This window comes from Columba livia, chromosome 12, assembly GCF_036013475.1.
Source record: "Columba livia isolate bColLiv1 breed racing homer chromosome 12, bColLiv1.pat.W.v2, whole genome shotgun sequence".
In the NCBI taxonomy this organism is placed as follows: Eukaryota; Metazoa; Chordata; class Aves; order Columbiformes; family Columbidae; genus Columba; species Columba livia.
In genome coordinates, this window is record NC_088613.1 from 17,041,803 (window position 1) to 17,059,546 (window position 17,744).

Sequence of the window (17,744 nt, forward strand, 5' to 3'; positions counted from 1 at the left end):
TTCAGTAATGAAAAAACAATGAAGGCAAGAAAGCTGTACCAAAGTTGCATTAGATGAAAACAATGAAACACAAGTTGAATGTCAAATATCAAAGAGTTCAAGCAGAACCATTCTTTCCTGTGCAACACGAAACAAACTGGAAGCAATTCACAGACAAATATAACTCACTGACCTGCCAGTGTGCTAGTGTGCCGAAATGCTCTGACTTGGGAGTCTGACAGCCCCGTCAGCAGTGAAATGACAGTGTCCATCATATATTCATCATATATGATACTATATTGACACTGTCGGACGAGTACTCCAATGAACTCACAAAAACTGGATTTGAACTTCTTCCACTGGGGACCAGCCATGGTTAGCGGATAATCTCCACTATCCTATTAAAAAACAAGGAGGGAAACAGAAAACAAAAATGTCTTAAAAGTCACATTATTAAATAAAGATTAAAAAGAGATGGGTACAACTTTAAAGCAAAAAATCTCCAATGCCATGAAAACAATACATCAGAACGTGATTCCACAAGTATGAATATGCTTTACAGCTTGGGCTTGTTATATGCAGAGATAACATTCTGCAAGTCCTACCATATAAACCACACATAACCAGATATACTGAAATAACTACTAATTTATTCCTTCTGTCCTATTTTACCCTCTTTCGCTCCCTCCCAAAAAAGAAGTTTACAGGGACCTGTTATATATATAAAAGTGAAAATTCCTGAAGTCATAAAATGACCTACTGTAACACTTGGAATATAACAAACGTGTGATCCTCTCCTGACTTGGGATCCTTTACAAACAATGGTAAAATGACAGGGGAAGAAAAAAAATGCAATCATTTGTGTCGGTGCTTCTGTGATCAGCTTCTTGGAGAGGCTAAACAACATTACAGGTTGAAAATGAAGAAAGCAGCCACGAAAAACTATTAGAAATCTAAGAGGTGTTTGTTAGAGTTCTGTTACAAGAAAAAGTGAGCGTAAGGCAGTGATAAAAACAAACTGGACAAACAGACTCAGCTGAAACTTTACAAATTTCATTCAGCATTACCTTATGCAAATCAGAAAACTGTTTATGAACTGAGATAGTACTAATGAATACTAAGATCCTTTTAAACAAAATCGTATTATATTTTCCCCTCTGTTAAAACTACCAGTGTTCTTTGGATTTTAATTGGTGAGGGCGGGGGGAATTATTCTTGTGTTGGACAAATGTTGGGGGCAGGTTCTAAAGCTATCTTTACATTCTGGGGGACACAGGGCAGAAGGAATCCCACCCAGGAACAAACCCATGAGGAAGAAGAAAGAAAGCAACAACAAAAAAAAACAACGACCACCCACCCTCCCCCGCCAAGAACCAACCAACCAGAACCAAGCAACCAGAACCCCACCACAACCCACAGCCCATCTCACTCACCCAAACACTCAGTGGAACAGAAATTCAATGACAATTTCAAAGAGATAAAGTTATAATTCCCATGAAAGGCAAAGCATTAAAGTCCCCAAGTGAAAAATAATCAAATTCAAATCCCCATGATTCATACATTAATGAATGCATAGAAATAAATCTAGCAACCGTTCTACAAGTTACTTCAAGAAGATTCCAAGGCCTTGCACAGGCAGCAGGACCGGGGAGGTATCCCACCCAGCCCCCCTGCAGCAGGAGTGCCCACTACTCAAAAACTGACCGTGGATATTGATTTCTCAAACCATTAATAAAACAACTTATATACATGGAGAGCTCTACTTCCTAGTCTCACAAGTTCAGTGGCATAAGGGAGTTCAAGGGTTTCATTCCTGTCAATTTTACAGCTGACTTTAGCCTTGGCAGAAACCTGTAGCAATGTGATCCAGTAAGAGTAGGTAAAATAAAAAATTAATATCCATACGTTATCAGCACTTCATAAAATTACCTCATCAAATTCTTCAGTCATTTTTCGGATTATTTCAGAATTCTGCATATGTCGGAACATCTCTGCTGTAACAACTCCTACAATTTAGATATTAGATTATTAGCACTTTAAATATGAAAGAAGTAGTGGCAGATGACATGCCTCCTTCTACGATGTAAAAATTATCAATTTTCAGCTAATGTACAGATTATACAACTATTTTTTTAAGAAGTTATAAATTATTTTAGCATTCATGTATAACAAGTGCTTGGCACTAACTGGTCTTCTTTTCTACATACATATATGGGTTCATTATTATTCTTTTACAGTATGTTTGTGTATGTACACACACATCTAGAATTTACTCATTCACTCATATTCCAAAGTCAAACACACTTGTGCCAGACCTGTTCATCAGATGAGAGGCTACACTAATCCCAAGTGACCTGTCACAGCTCAAGATTCTAAACGGTGTAAGACAATGCTGAACAGTTCTAGTGCTACTTATTGTCTTCCGCACTCTAATAAACACAGTGATTTCACACCATTTCTATCCATCTTAGCCTCCAATTGCTAGAGTGCGAAGTGCGATCTAAAAACCAAACGGATCTCCTAAAATTCATGACAGAGATCATCTCAGAAAGCATCAAATTATTCTGTAGTTTTATCTGCTAACAACAATCAAAAGGTCACTGCTCTTGAAAGCATGGATAACCTGAGGAAAGCTGCCAGCTCTCTGGAGATTTATGCATGTTAAAAGTTTATCGGAACAGAAAAATGCTTAAGCAGAACCAGTTATATCCATTCCTACTCTACCAAGCACAATGACACCGCAGGGTAAGCCACCTTTTCCTCTTCAAAATGGGGTGACGGGGGAAAGAATGGAGGATGAGGACATAAAGAAAGAAAATATGGAAGAAAATAAAATATGGAAATATAATTTTACTGTCTGTAATATTTTTTAAAGCAAGTATCTCTACAAAGGCTAAGAAACAGTCTTCAAACACTCCATGATATGAAGGAGATAAATCCAAACTAGAATTCCAAGACTGAACAAGCTGAACTACCATTGTTCGAAGAGAGAGATGTTTTTCTGAACTAATAGCAGCAGCAGAGGAAGACGGAGTGTTAGGTACCAGTACTGCGTTCTCTTTGGTGTGAATACAAAAGGCTTAATCTACATTTCTAAATACAGTATAATATTTCTAAAGCTCCTGCTCCCACCTTCAAAAATACTAGGTTAACTACAAGAACCTAATAATGTAGACTAGCCAAAGGCATGGAACATTCCTACAGTATGTGCAGTATAACAGCAAAGAATGAGAATAATATGCTATAATGTTACTTTAATGGATGAGTAAACATTTCAGTATCTTACCTTTGCAGCCTGAACACTGAATAAAGAAGTTAATGAGATCAAGAAGTGCTATATCTCTGTCATGTTTGTATGACTCTATCCAGTCATCCACTACAGACTGAAAAGAAAGAAAGGCCGTTCTTATTTTTCAGCAATTGAAGGCAGTCAGTGTTATTTAGCTGCTTACCAGCAAGCGATAGTTTCTTCCATAAATAACTTGAACTCTGTGTTTTTTTATTAATACAGAACAAAATGTCTGAATGATCCTTTACTGTCATAACATCAATTTTCAAGAAAAAAAACTCATTCTATAAACATATACATGTACAAAACTGACACCTAAACAGAGCACACAGGAATAGCAGAGTACTACAGTCATTTTTTTCTTAGAAGAATGCAAAAATAATTGCTATCTTTTACAGAGCCGGGTTTTCTTCCCCTCAAAAAAGAAACCCAAAACTAGTGATGCTTTTCTCAGGACAGCACTTAGGGCTTCAGTTCCACCAGCCACAAATCCCTTCAGCAATACTGCCCCTTTGATGGACTGTGCTCCGTGCACGGCAGAGTGATGGGATGAACAGCACTACCCTACCCTGTATGAACCAAACCAAACAGGAACAACAGCATTTTCCCAAAAAAACTTTAAAGAGAAGCAAATTAACACAAAACCTGTGACAACGGTGCAAGAACAGGATAATGCTAGGAATGGGACTAATATTTCAGATAGGCAGCCTGTTTCAAGCATTTATTTAAAGAACCTCCAGTAAAACAGCAGTTTCTCAAAACATTTTGTCTCAGTGGTTGAACCACCTGTTTTTGCCAGACAACAGACACCAACTCAGAAGAAAGTTATTATCAAACTCTTTTCATGCAAGCAAGAACTGAGGGCCACTGAGAAAAATTTCTGCACAGAGTGCTTAAGTGAACTTTACTTTCAAAATGCTTTAAGGATTCTTTTTCTTTCACTATTACCCAGATATCAACTCCCTAATTCAACAGAGTGATCATGCCTGGCAAAGGTCCATTTTGCTCTTGGAAAACAAAAGATTTTAACTATGTATCGTATTAACAGTTATAATGTCATGAAGATACATTGCTGACTAAAAACACAGCACAAAAAGCAAGTTAGAAAAGTACAGTTTTTCCACCCACTTTGAAATACAACAGAACAAAACAAACGATGGAAGTATCAAAATTTCTCTGTGCAAATACTTTAAATCAGCCCGTTCTTTAAAAAAAAAAAAAAAAAGCCTGAACTAAATTTCTGCCACAGAATTCAGGCTCCAAGGTTCCCAGCACTAATGCAGGAGCCAGCAAGTCTTGAGAGGACTGCACACAGACGCAGCCTCCTGCGCGTGTGGCAGCAGCTGGACACGGCAGCAGCTGGACACGGCAGCAGCTGGACACTCCACATTTCCAGTCCCAAAGACAGTGCTTCTGGGAGGCTGCTGAGAGTCACCCGGAGCCAGCGGGATGCTGCACAGCGGACAGGCTCGCACTTTAACCCTCCCTCCACTGCAAGATTCACAGAGCCAAACAAATGCTTTACTGATTTCACTAAACTTTTTAACTGCTGAATTTCTTAACAGACTGACTTCAGTCCTATTAATAAGTGCAGGGGAGACGCTGCCTAACACAGACTTCTAAAATTTCCTGACCCAAATTCCACCCAATTACAGCGTTGCAATACAGCCAAGCCAACTTAAGGGCTACTCTTTAAATTTCCCCTAAGTTGTAGCCAGTGATTTTACTTTCAGTGAGAGAAGCAGTTATTTCTTTTCAGATAATGTAAGCTCTGGGAGCATCTACAAACTACAGATTCCTTGTTAAGTTCTATGGCAACTATAGGCACAAACCACATTTGTATTTAGCTACAGCCACACAGAAAGGACTTTAAAGTCATGTAATCTAAAATAATCTTTCTTCATGCAGGATACTGAAAATTCACTCCAAATCACAGTTTGAACTACTTCATTATACGTATGATTATTCATGCCTGACATTAAGAAATGAAAAATCAGTTTGTTCAAATTCAAACCTTAACAATGCAAAAACACTTAAAAAAAAAAATTCCGGAACTAAAAACTACAAATTGAAAAAAAATTAAACTTTATGCTTCATTTCATTAAAACAGGAAAATAATATTAAATTGTATATTCACCTAAGTCACAGAGATATCCCCAAGTCTTACCTGCATGGCACTCTTGCCCATTTTAACTACCTCAAACAGCATCATGTTTTCCACACCATTCTGTTGGTGATGTCCATTCATCCGATTTGGACCACCAGGTTTCCCTCCTCCGTTTCCGCTTTTCCCCTTCTCTGCTGGACCTTTTTTTCCTTTTTTACAGGTCTGCAATCACATACACACACAAGACGTTTTAACTGGGTATTACGTGGTAATAAAAAAAAAATATTCATACCATGACCACTATATACAATGCTTCTGTTTTCAGGAACCAGATTAAGCTGAACATACTTTGCCTTTGCCTTGTTTTTGGTTTTTTCCTTCAATATCCTCAAAGTCTGTATCAGAAGAGAAGTGTGTTTCAGACTCCCTGCAAGGATAAGAAGTACAAACCATTTATACATTTCATCAGCAACATTCTTAGATATAACACTTGAAGTCACATTATGTTCTCTGTCCAGTAAGTCGGCCCTAACAATGAAACTGCTTTTTTCTTTCGTTTAAGTCTACTGTGGAGGAACAGACCAGAGCATATCCTCCCACACCTACCCTGCCTCCTCCTAACAACTCGCCTGCAGTGACAGACATACACCAAGGCTAAGAGATGTGAAGGTGGACAGAAAGTAGCAAGAAGTTGGGAATCTTGTTTTTGGCACATGACAAACATTACACCATTTCAAAAAGCAAAGAGCACTAGAGATATCTGCCAGGGAAAAAAAACTATCATCAAAAAGAGAAACCACCACCTTCCCTCATAATCAAAGTGTCTCAGCAGATCTCTTCATGCTGTTAGAAACTAAATAAGCAGTTAAGAGGTACAATGTTGAAAGGTACAGGAAAAAAGTTTAGCTGAGGCTTGTCTGTCAAAAAGATAGCCAGTAGTTCTGTTTAAGCTTGTAAGGTGAAGAGATGTTAAACAATAAATGAATTTCCTCATTTGTTTGATTTTCTACATCATTAAAATATGCTGCACCGATATACAAATCCTTAATTGCCAATGAGAGAGGGGGTAGATGGTCTGTGAAATCACCTGAACTACTAATAGAGAATGCTTAGCTTATATATTCTCTAGTTCTATATTTCCTATAGAATACAACTTAAATGATGCTACTAGATCTTGTTTTAACACAGACATGCAGCACGATGGATTCCAGCTGCTAGCACAAATTTCTGTTACACAACTCCTGATGCAATTTACCAATGCAACCATAAAGAATGGCCAGGGGCACGGCAGACCTATTTCTACAGATTTATTAATAACATTCTAAAACAATCAAGAAATGTAAGGTCTCTCATTACTGCAAGTGTCTGAAAGGTGTTTTCTGCCTTTTAACATGCATTTTGCTATTTCTTGTTTTGTTGACTATATTTTCTGATATGGACCGGCGAAGTCTCCAGCTGCAGGGGCAGGAAGGGCATGTAGAGAGAAAGGAAGAGAGAGATGACAAATACTGCTTCAAGACTTGTCAAGTGTTCCTATTTTCACAGGAAAGAACATTAAAAGGAAAAAACCCCGAACACCACACAATCACCCTCATTGATACAAAGCTGCATCTTTGTATCTTTTTAGACTTCATACTAATTTCATCCATTTCAACAGTCCACTGAAACATCTTCAGGCCAATTTCTCAACAATTAAAAGGTGAGGAATTGGATTATTTTGGTCTGCTTCGAATAATCGCTTACCTGTCCAAAATGTAATCTATACCTCATTTTAAATCTTGGAAAAATCAAATGTCTGCTTCTTTAAAATTGCAGGAAGACTAGCGAGCTAATCAAATTATGTCAAAAACACTGAGGAACGGATGCCTGAGTGACGATTAGACTTTGGCTTTAACTACAGCATTTGGCGTCAGATATTTTAAATATTAGACGATCTGCCCCAGTTAGTAAGGGCAAATACCTCAACTATTTCCTCTGTCTCTATAAAGAGGCTTTAATGACCTCAACTTTTTTTGGTATTCCTAATCGAAGAGTTTCTGATTCAAACAGTTCATCTTGAAAGACAAAATCCTGAGACGTACATCACACAAATAACGAAAGTGTCTGTCACAATGGCTTCCTACTAGCAAAGTTTAAAAATGGATTTAAAATAATTAAGCACCTCTATAATACTTACATTAATTAACTAGTGCTGAATGCTCAAGAAAGAATTCAGACAATGCTTTATCAACTTCTCAAAAGGAAAAAAACCTTAATATTGTTTCCTTGTTTCCAAGAAAAAACCAATCATATGTATTAACACTAACAACAGACGGGATATTCAAAAATGAAACTACAAATTCTTAATTAAAACACTTACTGAAGGAGAGCAAAATCAGTTGGTATTTCTGGAGCTGCTATCATTTCTTTATCATCTTCTGGAACACCACTGTATTAGAAATATATTCAAAAACCAGTCTGTAGCACAAGCTTACTTTTCTTTCTTCCTTTGTAGTGGACAACTTCTATAATAAAACAAACAAACAAACAAACAAACAGTGAAAATTTTTCCACGTATGAAGTGGTAAAAAGTTGGAAACATTGAAAATTTAGATCACACCCCCCTCTGTTCCCAACCAAGCTTTTTCCTGTTTCAAGATTTCATATTTTTGGCTCCTCCTACGATCTTACTACAAAGTAGCTCCACGATCTTAAAAGCATCACAGCAAAATAAAATACCAAAGCATTTGGGAAAAAAAAAGATCTGAATGGGATGAACAAACTGGAATGGTTTCCATCAACACCTTACAAGTAATAGATTTATTTCAAAATCTATACTAAAATTGGAACTGTGACACCATGCACTGCAGAGCTCAGACCGAGCAACACCAGGATATTTCTGGTTAACCAAACCAAAAGCAGATTTGATATTACATTTAAAGCACAGCATGTGTTCAATCCAGGACAGTATGTATACCAACTTTATAGCTCTGAGTTGTAAACTTCCACAGCATTTTCCAGAAAGATAAGCTCTTGTAACTAATTCTTATAACCTACCCAGCTGTTTAACAACTCAGTTTCTTCCAGGCTTACAACAGTTTTAACATGTAAAGCATTTGACAAGACTCTAAGACTATCAAGGAAGAGAATACTATCCACATGTTACGAAGAAAAACATCAGAAACAGCACAGCTTTCTATCAAGAAAACATAAGATCGTGAAATACTTGCTTTTCAACTTAATTACAATGTTGCCACCTATTTGTAGTTTTTTACATTTATCTAATTTTCCTATGTTTAAGGGGGAAAAAACCAAACCCAAACATTACTGGATACTTCAAATGTGAGATTTAAACAGGCAGGCTAAAGTTTTCTATGTCAATTGTCCACCCCAGGTTAACTTTTACTCAGGTAGATAAAGAAAACATGATGTTTGGTTACTTTAAAGATACAGCAGTAGGAGGAAAAAGCTTCAGAGTCAAAGTCTGCTGACTCTCCAACTTGCTGGAGTGATGAGGTATTTGAGGGAAAGATTTAATTTTGGCATGCTGAGCACACGTTGCTTAATGTCTGGTAGCGATGCTTCAGAGACCACATTTCAACTGAGCATGTAGATCCAGGCCACGCCACTTCTTCCTGCAAGTGCTTTGTCTCAATGCTAGGGGCCACTGCAGCTTCCAGAATTTCCAGAGTTGAGAAAAACCATAAACTCTGAACTTACTACATTTTCTTCACATTTCGCACAATCACATAAAAGCAGAGAACAAGAGCAGAAAGAAATAGTGGCAAAAAGAGGAGGTTCAAGGTAGGCTGGTGAATCTCAACATAGTTGGCAACTACCAGTGTTCTATCCAGAACACAGTAGAAGCTAAAAAGCTTCAAAAACATCACTACTGCAGAACAGCAACCTTGTCACCTCACTTCTGCTCCTCTAAAGCCACACGGCCACACAAGGGGAGCACTTCACCCTCTCCCTGGCAAGCACTCGCCCACGGGCAGGGCAACGTCCCCTCCCCAGCCATTTATCTTTGTAGGCTCTGCCGTTCAGTGTCTCCCGATCCAATTCCCGAATAAAATGGGTAAAACACACCTCGAGATTTTTTTTTTCCCTAGATTATCAAGTTAAACGGGTTCAGCAGCAGGTATCCAGAGCCAATGCATGGGAAACACAGGAGCACATGGCCACGAGCAGGGGAGGGAAGAGTAAAACTCCCTTCTTCGGTGGCAAGAAGTTATGATTCCATCCAGGTTGGCTGTAAAACTACATGCTCAGTTGCAGGGGGAGTGGGACAGCAGAAAAAAACCCCGCCCCTTTTTTGGACACATTAGCAGTTCAGCCCCAGTGCAAAGCAAGTGATGCAAACTTCAAAAAACACACTGCTCAGTTTCAAGTTCAACCTGTCTATCGACAATGCTATTTGAGTTCTCTTAGTTTACATCTTTCAATGTCGAGAAGCAACAGAAGTACTAAAGTGACAATCAAGAACCTTACATGCAAATTTTGCATGATGGCTCATTAATACTATCTATTTGCAGTACTAAAAGTACCTATTCCATCAACTTTGAAAGTACTGACCAAAGTTTAACCACTTGTTCACAGAATTAATACACTTTAAACTCCCTTTATGAAAAGCAAACCTATTGTCCTTTCAAATTTTGCAGGAATACTCAGTAAAGTTCCTTAAAATCACAGATATATTTTAAAGAAAAAGAAAATAGTAATGAAAACTTGAAAAAGAATGGGTATTAAAGTATGCATTCCTGACATCAAACAGTCAAATAACCTGGCAAATCTAGCTGGCTGCAGTTTATACCAACTTGAACTTCTTGTAAGGACCGTTCATTGTAGTGCAAACAACAAAACATGAAAGAAAACAGCAGTGTTTGGACAGGATCAACTCATAACATGGGAAAGAAATACCAAGATCTTGCTACGTGCTGAAGCATTGAGCTGCTCAGATTTACATTCCAAGAACTGTTTTTCTTGAAGGAAGAGAAACTTGGCTCTCATGAGTGCAACGATATACTGGTATTAAGGAAAACGGCAGCTACAGATGAATGTCTTGCAAGAATATATGAGGTAAGACTGTAAAGGACCTCCAGCATCAGGCTCGGATTTCAGCAATGACCAAAAAACCCCTTGCATTTGTCCCAATAAAGGATAATTTTAAAAGATTTGCATGCATCCAGAACATGACACAGACCTGTGATTCTCAACCTGCAGGGCCAGCCTAGCCCAGCATGCCCTCCCTGGCCGTGCCAACAGAAGCCACCCAAGGAATACACATTTGCTTTGTTGTTCTCAGTGATGTTTCCCTGAATACGTTCCCAGCAACCAGAAATAACTCAGGGATTTTTTTCAGTCAGAGGGCCTGTCCCAATGTTTTATAAATCCTTAACCATAGTTTTCCGTTAACATTTCCAATTACTTCTTGAACTCGGTATTCAGTCATGATGGTATTCCACACAGGAACTCCCACACCCAAACTCCATACTGCCCAGAGCCATGTTCTTTCCCTTCAATTTATCACTTTCCAATTTTATTTGATTTTTCTCTTGTTTTGGTATGGGAAAAGGCTGGCACTGGTCATTCACCATTATCCTTTATCTCAGTAAATGCCTTCTAGAAATTCAAGACTATTGCCAGCTGTGTCTTCCTTGTGCACGTACTTGATGACTCATTCAAAGCACCCGGTTTGGGAAATCAATGAGAAAGGAAAACAGTCCATATAAGCATCCTGTCAGGCTTTTAAAATATACCAAGTTTATCACAGTGCAGTCTTAAAAGAAGTAGGCGAAATTCTTGCAGATGGCATTTCAAATGGTAAAAGTCTACATTAACTGTTGTATGTGCTCTAATAAGCAGATTATTTTAATAAGTTAAATCTAAACTGAAGTGTATCAGAAAAAGCATCTCTTCAGTTTCTTCTTTGCATGTTCACAGAATCGCAACTTCAACTTTCCAAAGCAGATACTGAAATCTCTCAAGTCTGTGAAAACTTTCTGAAGTCACTCTACTTTGTGAAATCATAATTAAATTATTAACTATAAAAAGAAAATGTATCCTGCTGAAAGATCACAAGGTGGAGCTCTAGCCTAAAGCTAACTGAAGAAACTCCAAAAGACAGGTCATCCAGAGGTTGACCTAGTTATTTCTGTGCGATAAACTATAATAGATTGTGAAAACTGCAATAATATTGTAGCCCATTTCCTTTAGATTTATATTTAGATTAAAGACACCAGAAGATTCCTGGGTCTGTGCTGAAATAAATGCATATACATTTGATTCAATGACAGAAATGCATACAGCTGCTGTAGTATGACTAGTCTCAGTACTTAGTTGTCAAAAGCAAGCAGAATTTCAAAATACACTTTAATAGCAGAAATATGTATCCCTTCATTGTACCTTTCTATTTAAAATTTTGCTAACATAACATTACTAAAAAGTCACTGAAACAACAGAAGTAGTCCAGGAATACTAATCATAATAACGCTGCCACATCTAAATGTAAGAGGAGTTTCTATTTAAAATAATTTGACTGATAAAAGCAAGAGCTAAGCATGAAACACTGTAAAGAACTCAAAAGTGTCTTTGCTGAAAAACAGCTTTACATTTTAAAAGGTTATTTTTCCCTAATATATGGTTAATTTAGGTATGGTTGTAATTAACTCAAATATACTGGCCACATGTTGAGATCTGGCAAAAGCTGACAAAATCCACCAGCACAATCCACACAACAACACATATGCCATCGGCAGCTGCCGAGCACTAGTGTTCTCTCAACCATTCCTATTAAATGCACAGACAGGCTAAACAGGAATTAATGTCATCTGGTGATCAGCCTTTGTTAGAAGAATATACACACACACACACAAAATACAAATCACAAGATCTGTCCCAGAAGCTTGTGTTTCATGCACTTCTGCATGCACAGTATCTAAGTATTGCTTAACAAGCTCACAGCAAGGAGTTCCAGGCAGGCAGGGGTTGGTTTGGGGTGGGTTCCCTAGACGTGCACACTTTTGTTCTTGTTGCTTGGCATTTATTATCTGGAAATCTTATACGGCACATCAGTAAAGTTGCTATTTTTCTGGGCAAGACAGAGACACAGAGTTTAAAAATGGCTATGTTGGCAGGACAAAGATTTTTGAAACGTGTGATGGCTGTTCACAGCTGTATTGATTTTTCCCTGTAATTCAGTTCATATTCTGTAAAAAATCAAGAACCCCACTTTCTTAATCCAGAAAATTAGAACTTCTAAAACTGTAATGCTAAAGTGTGTACCTAAAGTGCATCCCTGAATTATTTATCTGTCCATGAATGAGAGATGCTGATGCTTCAGAACCAATTATGCAGCACCAACAGTTAAAATGCTAGTCAGATAAATTTAAATAAGGGATCAGATGTATGTCCAATATTTTGTCCTAACTATTTTAGAAGAGAAAGATGTTATTGACTATATTATGCCCCTCACTCCTTTTCTGGGAGACAAGAATATGATTAAACATTTGTTTTTTAAAATAAGGTTTGGTTGCTTGGTGTTTCTTCCCCAAGTTACTGTTGCATTCAGCTTCATACATTGATTTTTAAGCGAGATTTTGAGCAACTGTATGACATTCACTACAGGCCTGAGAAAGTGTGCTATTTCTACATGTGTGATTTCTACTGATACCATACAACCTAATATTTCAGCTGCCAACAAGCTCTAAAGCAATTCTGTAATTTGAGTAAAATACAGAAAACATGCTTCAAGTAGCATTTTGTATTGTAACAACTGTGCTTTAATGTAATTTAGTTATAACCATATCAGCAGTTTTGATCAGATTATGATAGCATAATCAAACTAAACTGAACAATAATGCAATTACTACCTCTAGATGTGTGGTTATTTTTGGCCTGTTTGCTTAACAAATGAGTCTTGTAATTCCTTTACAAGAAGACCTGAACTAGACATCATCAATCTACACTCTTCCATGCTTACCAGAGACTTGGTCTGTACACACACTACCAGTTCATGGTGCCAAAGTCACCCAACAGTTAACACTGCAACAAAGAATCTAAATGACCTACTTCATACAGGTCTTGTATTTTCAGTCCCTTTCTTCACAATTTATTTTATTCTAATCTTTCAGCTCTTACACCTCCATCCACACCAGTTCTGTCCATACATCTCCATCTTTCAAAAAAACAAAAAAGCGATGTTATGGTGGCTGTTGATATGCTGTCACACTACCGTTTTTATTCCCTGGCCTGCTCTTCACTCAATTTTTATGATATTTGCTCTTTAGCTCATGCAAAAATGTCTGCTGATTAAGTGGGAAAGAGCCATCTCACAAAATGCTTGTCTGAAGCAGTAATCTTCCTTCCTGCTCCCAAAACACACAGGAAAGCTTCTGCTCCCTTCTAGCACTCAAATGAACCAGGAGCAAGCAACTTAGGAAAACATCACCATTTCCTCCCCCATGACTAGTTCTCCATTGGCTCAGCCAACTGAATCAGCTCCTCCTGCACCACACCAGTCAGCAGACACAGCTCAACCCTGCCCCTGCACCACAACGCGGTGACCAGCTTTGCCAACACAGCGCATCACCAGCACAGGCACAACACGGCGGGACCAGTTGCATCCAAATGCCAAACTGGAGTCCTTGCATGGCTACTGTCAATACTGCAACACTCTGCTGCCCTGTAGCTCCAAGGCGGTGGAGAGGCCAGATCCCCAGCTGAACGCCCTGCATTTTCAATATACAGCAGACTGCACATATACCTACAGATCCACTGGGTTCTGACCAGCTTTGGGAGGAGAAGCCCAGTGAACAGCTGGCGGTGACCGCCAGAGCCTGAGACCAGCCAGGAAACAGCTGGGCACATGGAAAACACAGGTCCCCAGAGGTAACGCACACATCACCAAACAGAAAGCAAAATTTGTTTTCATAGTTTAATGCTGTGAAAGAAAAAGCTTAAACAGGCTTTACTATTGGGGGAAAAAAAAAAAGGGGGGGGGGAACAAAAAATATTTAAAAGGCATATGAAGTAAGGCTAAAACCTAAAGTGAAGTTTAGACTTTACAGTAAGCTGAGAGACTTGAGAAGTGAATAACATTCAAGGACCACCCTAATAACTTTACCAACCTCAACCACCAAATAGTCCCCCTCTCGTTAAAAGTGGTTTTTGGATCTCTACTGTTTTTATTAAATAAATATGTGGAACAACTATAGTGAAGGAAAAGAGCTTGCTACAGTGCTTCACAGTCATACGATCACTCTTTAACATACCATTAATAACATCAATACCTTTCATGCAGTAGGTTAAATGCCATTTTGAAATATAAATATATTGTCATGGTTTGAATAATATGGGTTTTTAATTGATATTTAGTAATTAACACTGTTCAGTCAAATGAAGGTTTAAATCAGTTTATATAAGCATTACATTATCAGCTGTACAATAAATGCAACTATTACCCTTAAAGAAAAACACATATAATACTCTTTAATAATTGTGCGCAACAGTATTCCTGAGCATTGCTAAAACACACTTGAAATTCCCATATATCTTTAAAAGGGTTTCATTTTCAATATCTTTTTTGGAAAGGTAAAGGTAAGACAACAAAAGAAAAAGTTAAACCTCGTTGTGTCTGTCACGTCTTTCTCTGCCAAAGAAGAAATGGCTTCCAGATGTTGAAGTCTGACTGCGTGGAAAATGAGGCTCTTAAGAATAAAAGCCAAGTCAGATGACAACCACAATTTGAGGGGAAAAAAAAGCTCCACATATGCCTACTTAAATAGGCTAAAAGAGGAGCACTAGTTCATTTATGATACAAGGCAAGCAGGCAAACGTACCTCCAAGTTGCCTGAAGTTCCAAATTAAACTACAGAATAGATCAATATTGCCGCTTTGCACGCTGACTGTTCAAACAGAGTCCTTTGCACGTTCCCTCAACATTTCAGCTCCTGTAAAAGCTAGGGATGCAGAGGCACACACGCTGCCCACAGCAAGCAGGTAACCAGCTACACCAGGAAAGCCTAGAACAGAACTAGGATTGTTCAAACGTGCAGCCAAGAGTGATGAATTACTTCAGTACACATGGCACAAGGTATCCCATCTGGCGAGTTCTATTTCTTATTCTTCCACCGATCAATGCAAGCCTGCAAGTTTCCTCACTTTATAGGAATCTCAGCCTCCTCTCCTACCATATAGATTTCCTCTTTGAAAAGTCCAGTTCACTAGGGCTTTGTGCCCCAAATCTTGTTCGGGCATTTTTAAGAACAACTGGATTTAATTATAAATTCTGAAGGGGGGACTACACAGCACAAAGTACAATAGCATCAGCTGCTACTGTGAGATGCAGTCAATATTAGATGACTGAAATAAGGGAAAAAAAAAACAAAAAACAAACAAACAAACAAAAAAAAGAACATAAGACAAAACTACCAAAGAGTAAAAAGTAAAATCTCTAAAGCACATCTCCCAAAATCAGCTCCCATCAGCCCAGGTCACAGCGCACTATGGACAGTCCTGTGCTGCACTCCCCTGCACTGTGGTCCCAAGCCTTCTAAGATACGAAGAAAAACGGAGAACCAGTTCAGGTCAGTGTTTCATCAGCTGAGATCCACTAGAGTTTATTAGCTGAAGCTTCACACTACATAAAAATGGCTGAACCCCTCCCAGACAACAACGAAAGAGACTAAGTTCAGCACAGAAACAACCAGAAGAGTATAAGCACAAGTGAAACTGCTTCAGTCTTAACTGGATCTCTAAAATGAATTAGAAAAAAATAAGGAGGGGCAGGGATGACAGAGTGTGGTAAGTGCTTCACACCCCATCCCATCCTGCTTTCTTCCTGCCACCAGCCCTGGCTTGGGTTTGGACTACAGAGAGGGCATCACTTCTGGGACCCGTGGGTACGCAGCTGACTTGCACCCCGAGCAGCAGGTGCCCCGTCACTCTCTCACTTGGGTGACCATTGGCATTATCAGTCTCACAACAGCAGTTTAAAACTCTACTTATAGTGAAGATCCAAAAGAGCCAGTACCTTAGTGCTTGTGTAAACAATCAAGAGCAGCCATTCATCCTTCCCTGGCTCAAATGAAAACCTATGCCATCAGAAAGGAAAAGGACTCTTTAAAAAGCAAGAAATAAATATTGTGCCACATCCAAACCAAGCAGTATGACAGCTAAAACTTAAGCCTTTCATAAGTGGATTATGGTTGTTTCAACAATCAATCTAAATAATCATCCTTACAAAATTATATTCAAGCAACTACTCATGTATGTAAAAGTTGGCTTCACCTCTAAAACAGAAGAGGTAAAGATAAAAGCCTTGTTATCTTGCATTAAAAAGTTATCTCTGCAATTCTGCCAACTTCAGAACATCTGTGCTCCACACATCCTCAGTCATAACCTGAAGATTTTTAATACCCAACATTTTGTTCCTGTTCTCCCTCATAACATTTGGGCTAAAATCCCAAGTGGTTTGTTCATGGATTTGCAGCACTGAATACTAATTTTATATGAAACAGCAGTTGCAATGTGCAGGGCTTTCCCCCACGCAATTTAGGAAACATAATACATCCACAATGCAGAATGCTAATAATCCATTAATGAATTCATTAACAGGTGGGAAAAAAAAAAAAAAAAAAGAAAACCAAAAACGACATATTATCATCACCAAGCCTGAAAATCACGCGTTCTTTTTCTTTAATCATCCTAAAACAGAGCCCTCTTAAAATGATTTTGTGGGCGAGATGATTGGTGCTGAAGCCTCACGTATGGAGACCTAGAGTTAGCTATTGATATTCATTAAACATCCAGAGGAAAGCAGCGTGACCACTTGTGTATGTCTTAAGAACACTGCAAAAATATTGGCGTTATTCAAATCACTAAGTTCTTTCAACTCTCTAACTGCTTCCTTGTGGCAGGTACCAAAGAGCTAGAACATACTATGTCTGTCATAAGAAAGCTAACGTGAAGAAAAAGAATAAAAACGGGTGTTCTTAGAGACCAAACTCCTTTTACTAAGCTGACAAAGACTGAGAAACTCTTGATATGTATAAAATATTCTAAAGCACAGGTTAGTGAGTCTTGTCCTTCCAAAATCATCTTTCTTTGTAAGTCTCTTGAATACTGTGCATTAGGGACTGTAGGGATATACAAGCATTCATTCCACACACATCTAATATATGAAGTGTACAGCTTGTTAAATCAACCAAAACTAAGGCTAGGTTTCTTCATTTAATCTAAAATGAAAAAAAAGAATTCAAAAAGCTATACCTATACGTTTATTTATAGGTAATCAGGCACACAAAGCTAGTAACTCCCTCCCCCTTCAAAAGGTATTTACAGCCTACAGCTAAATTTTGTTGGAAATTTACTGTTTGCATTATGCAAGTA

General features: G+C 38.3%; 1 protein-coding gene across 6 annotated transcripts in view; it reads right to left on the reverse strand.

Moving 5' to 3' along the window:
• Positions 1-17,744, reverse strand: part of STAG2 (STAG2 cohesin complex component) — a 76,602-nt gene that overhangs the window by 32,020 nt on the left and 26,838 nt on the right. For all 6 annotated transcript variants that reach the window (XM_065077960.1, XM_065077957.1, XM_065077958.1 and 3 more), the window contains exons 2-7: positions 7,735-7,879; positions 5,724-5,802; positions 5,436-5,597; positions 3,266-3,362; positions 1,909-1,985; positions 173-377 (exon numbers count right to left, since the gene is read on the reverse strand). In XM_065077960.1, the coding sequence (XP_064934032.1) occupies positions 173-377; positions 1,909-1,985; positions 3,266-3,362; positions 5,436-5,597; positions 5,724-5,802; positions 7,735-7,778 (664 nt within the window). In that variant the 5' untranslated portion in view covers positions 7,779-7,879. The remainder of the gene's footprint in view (positions 1-172; positions 378-1,908; positions 1,986-3,265; positions 3,363-5,435; positions 5,598-5,723; positions 5,803-7,734; positions 7,880-17,744) is intronic.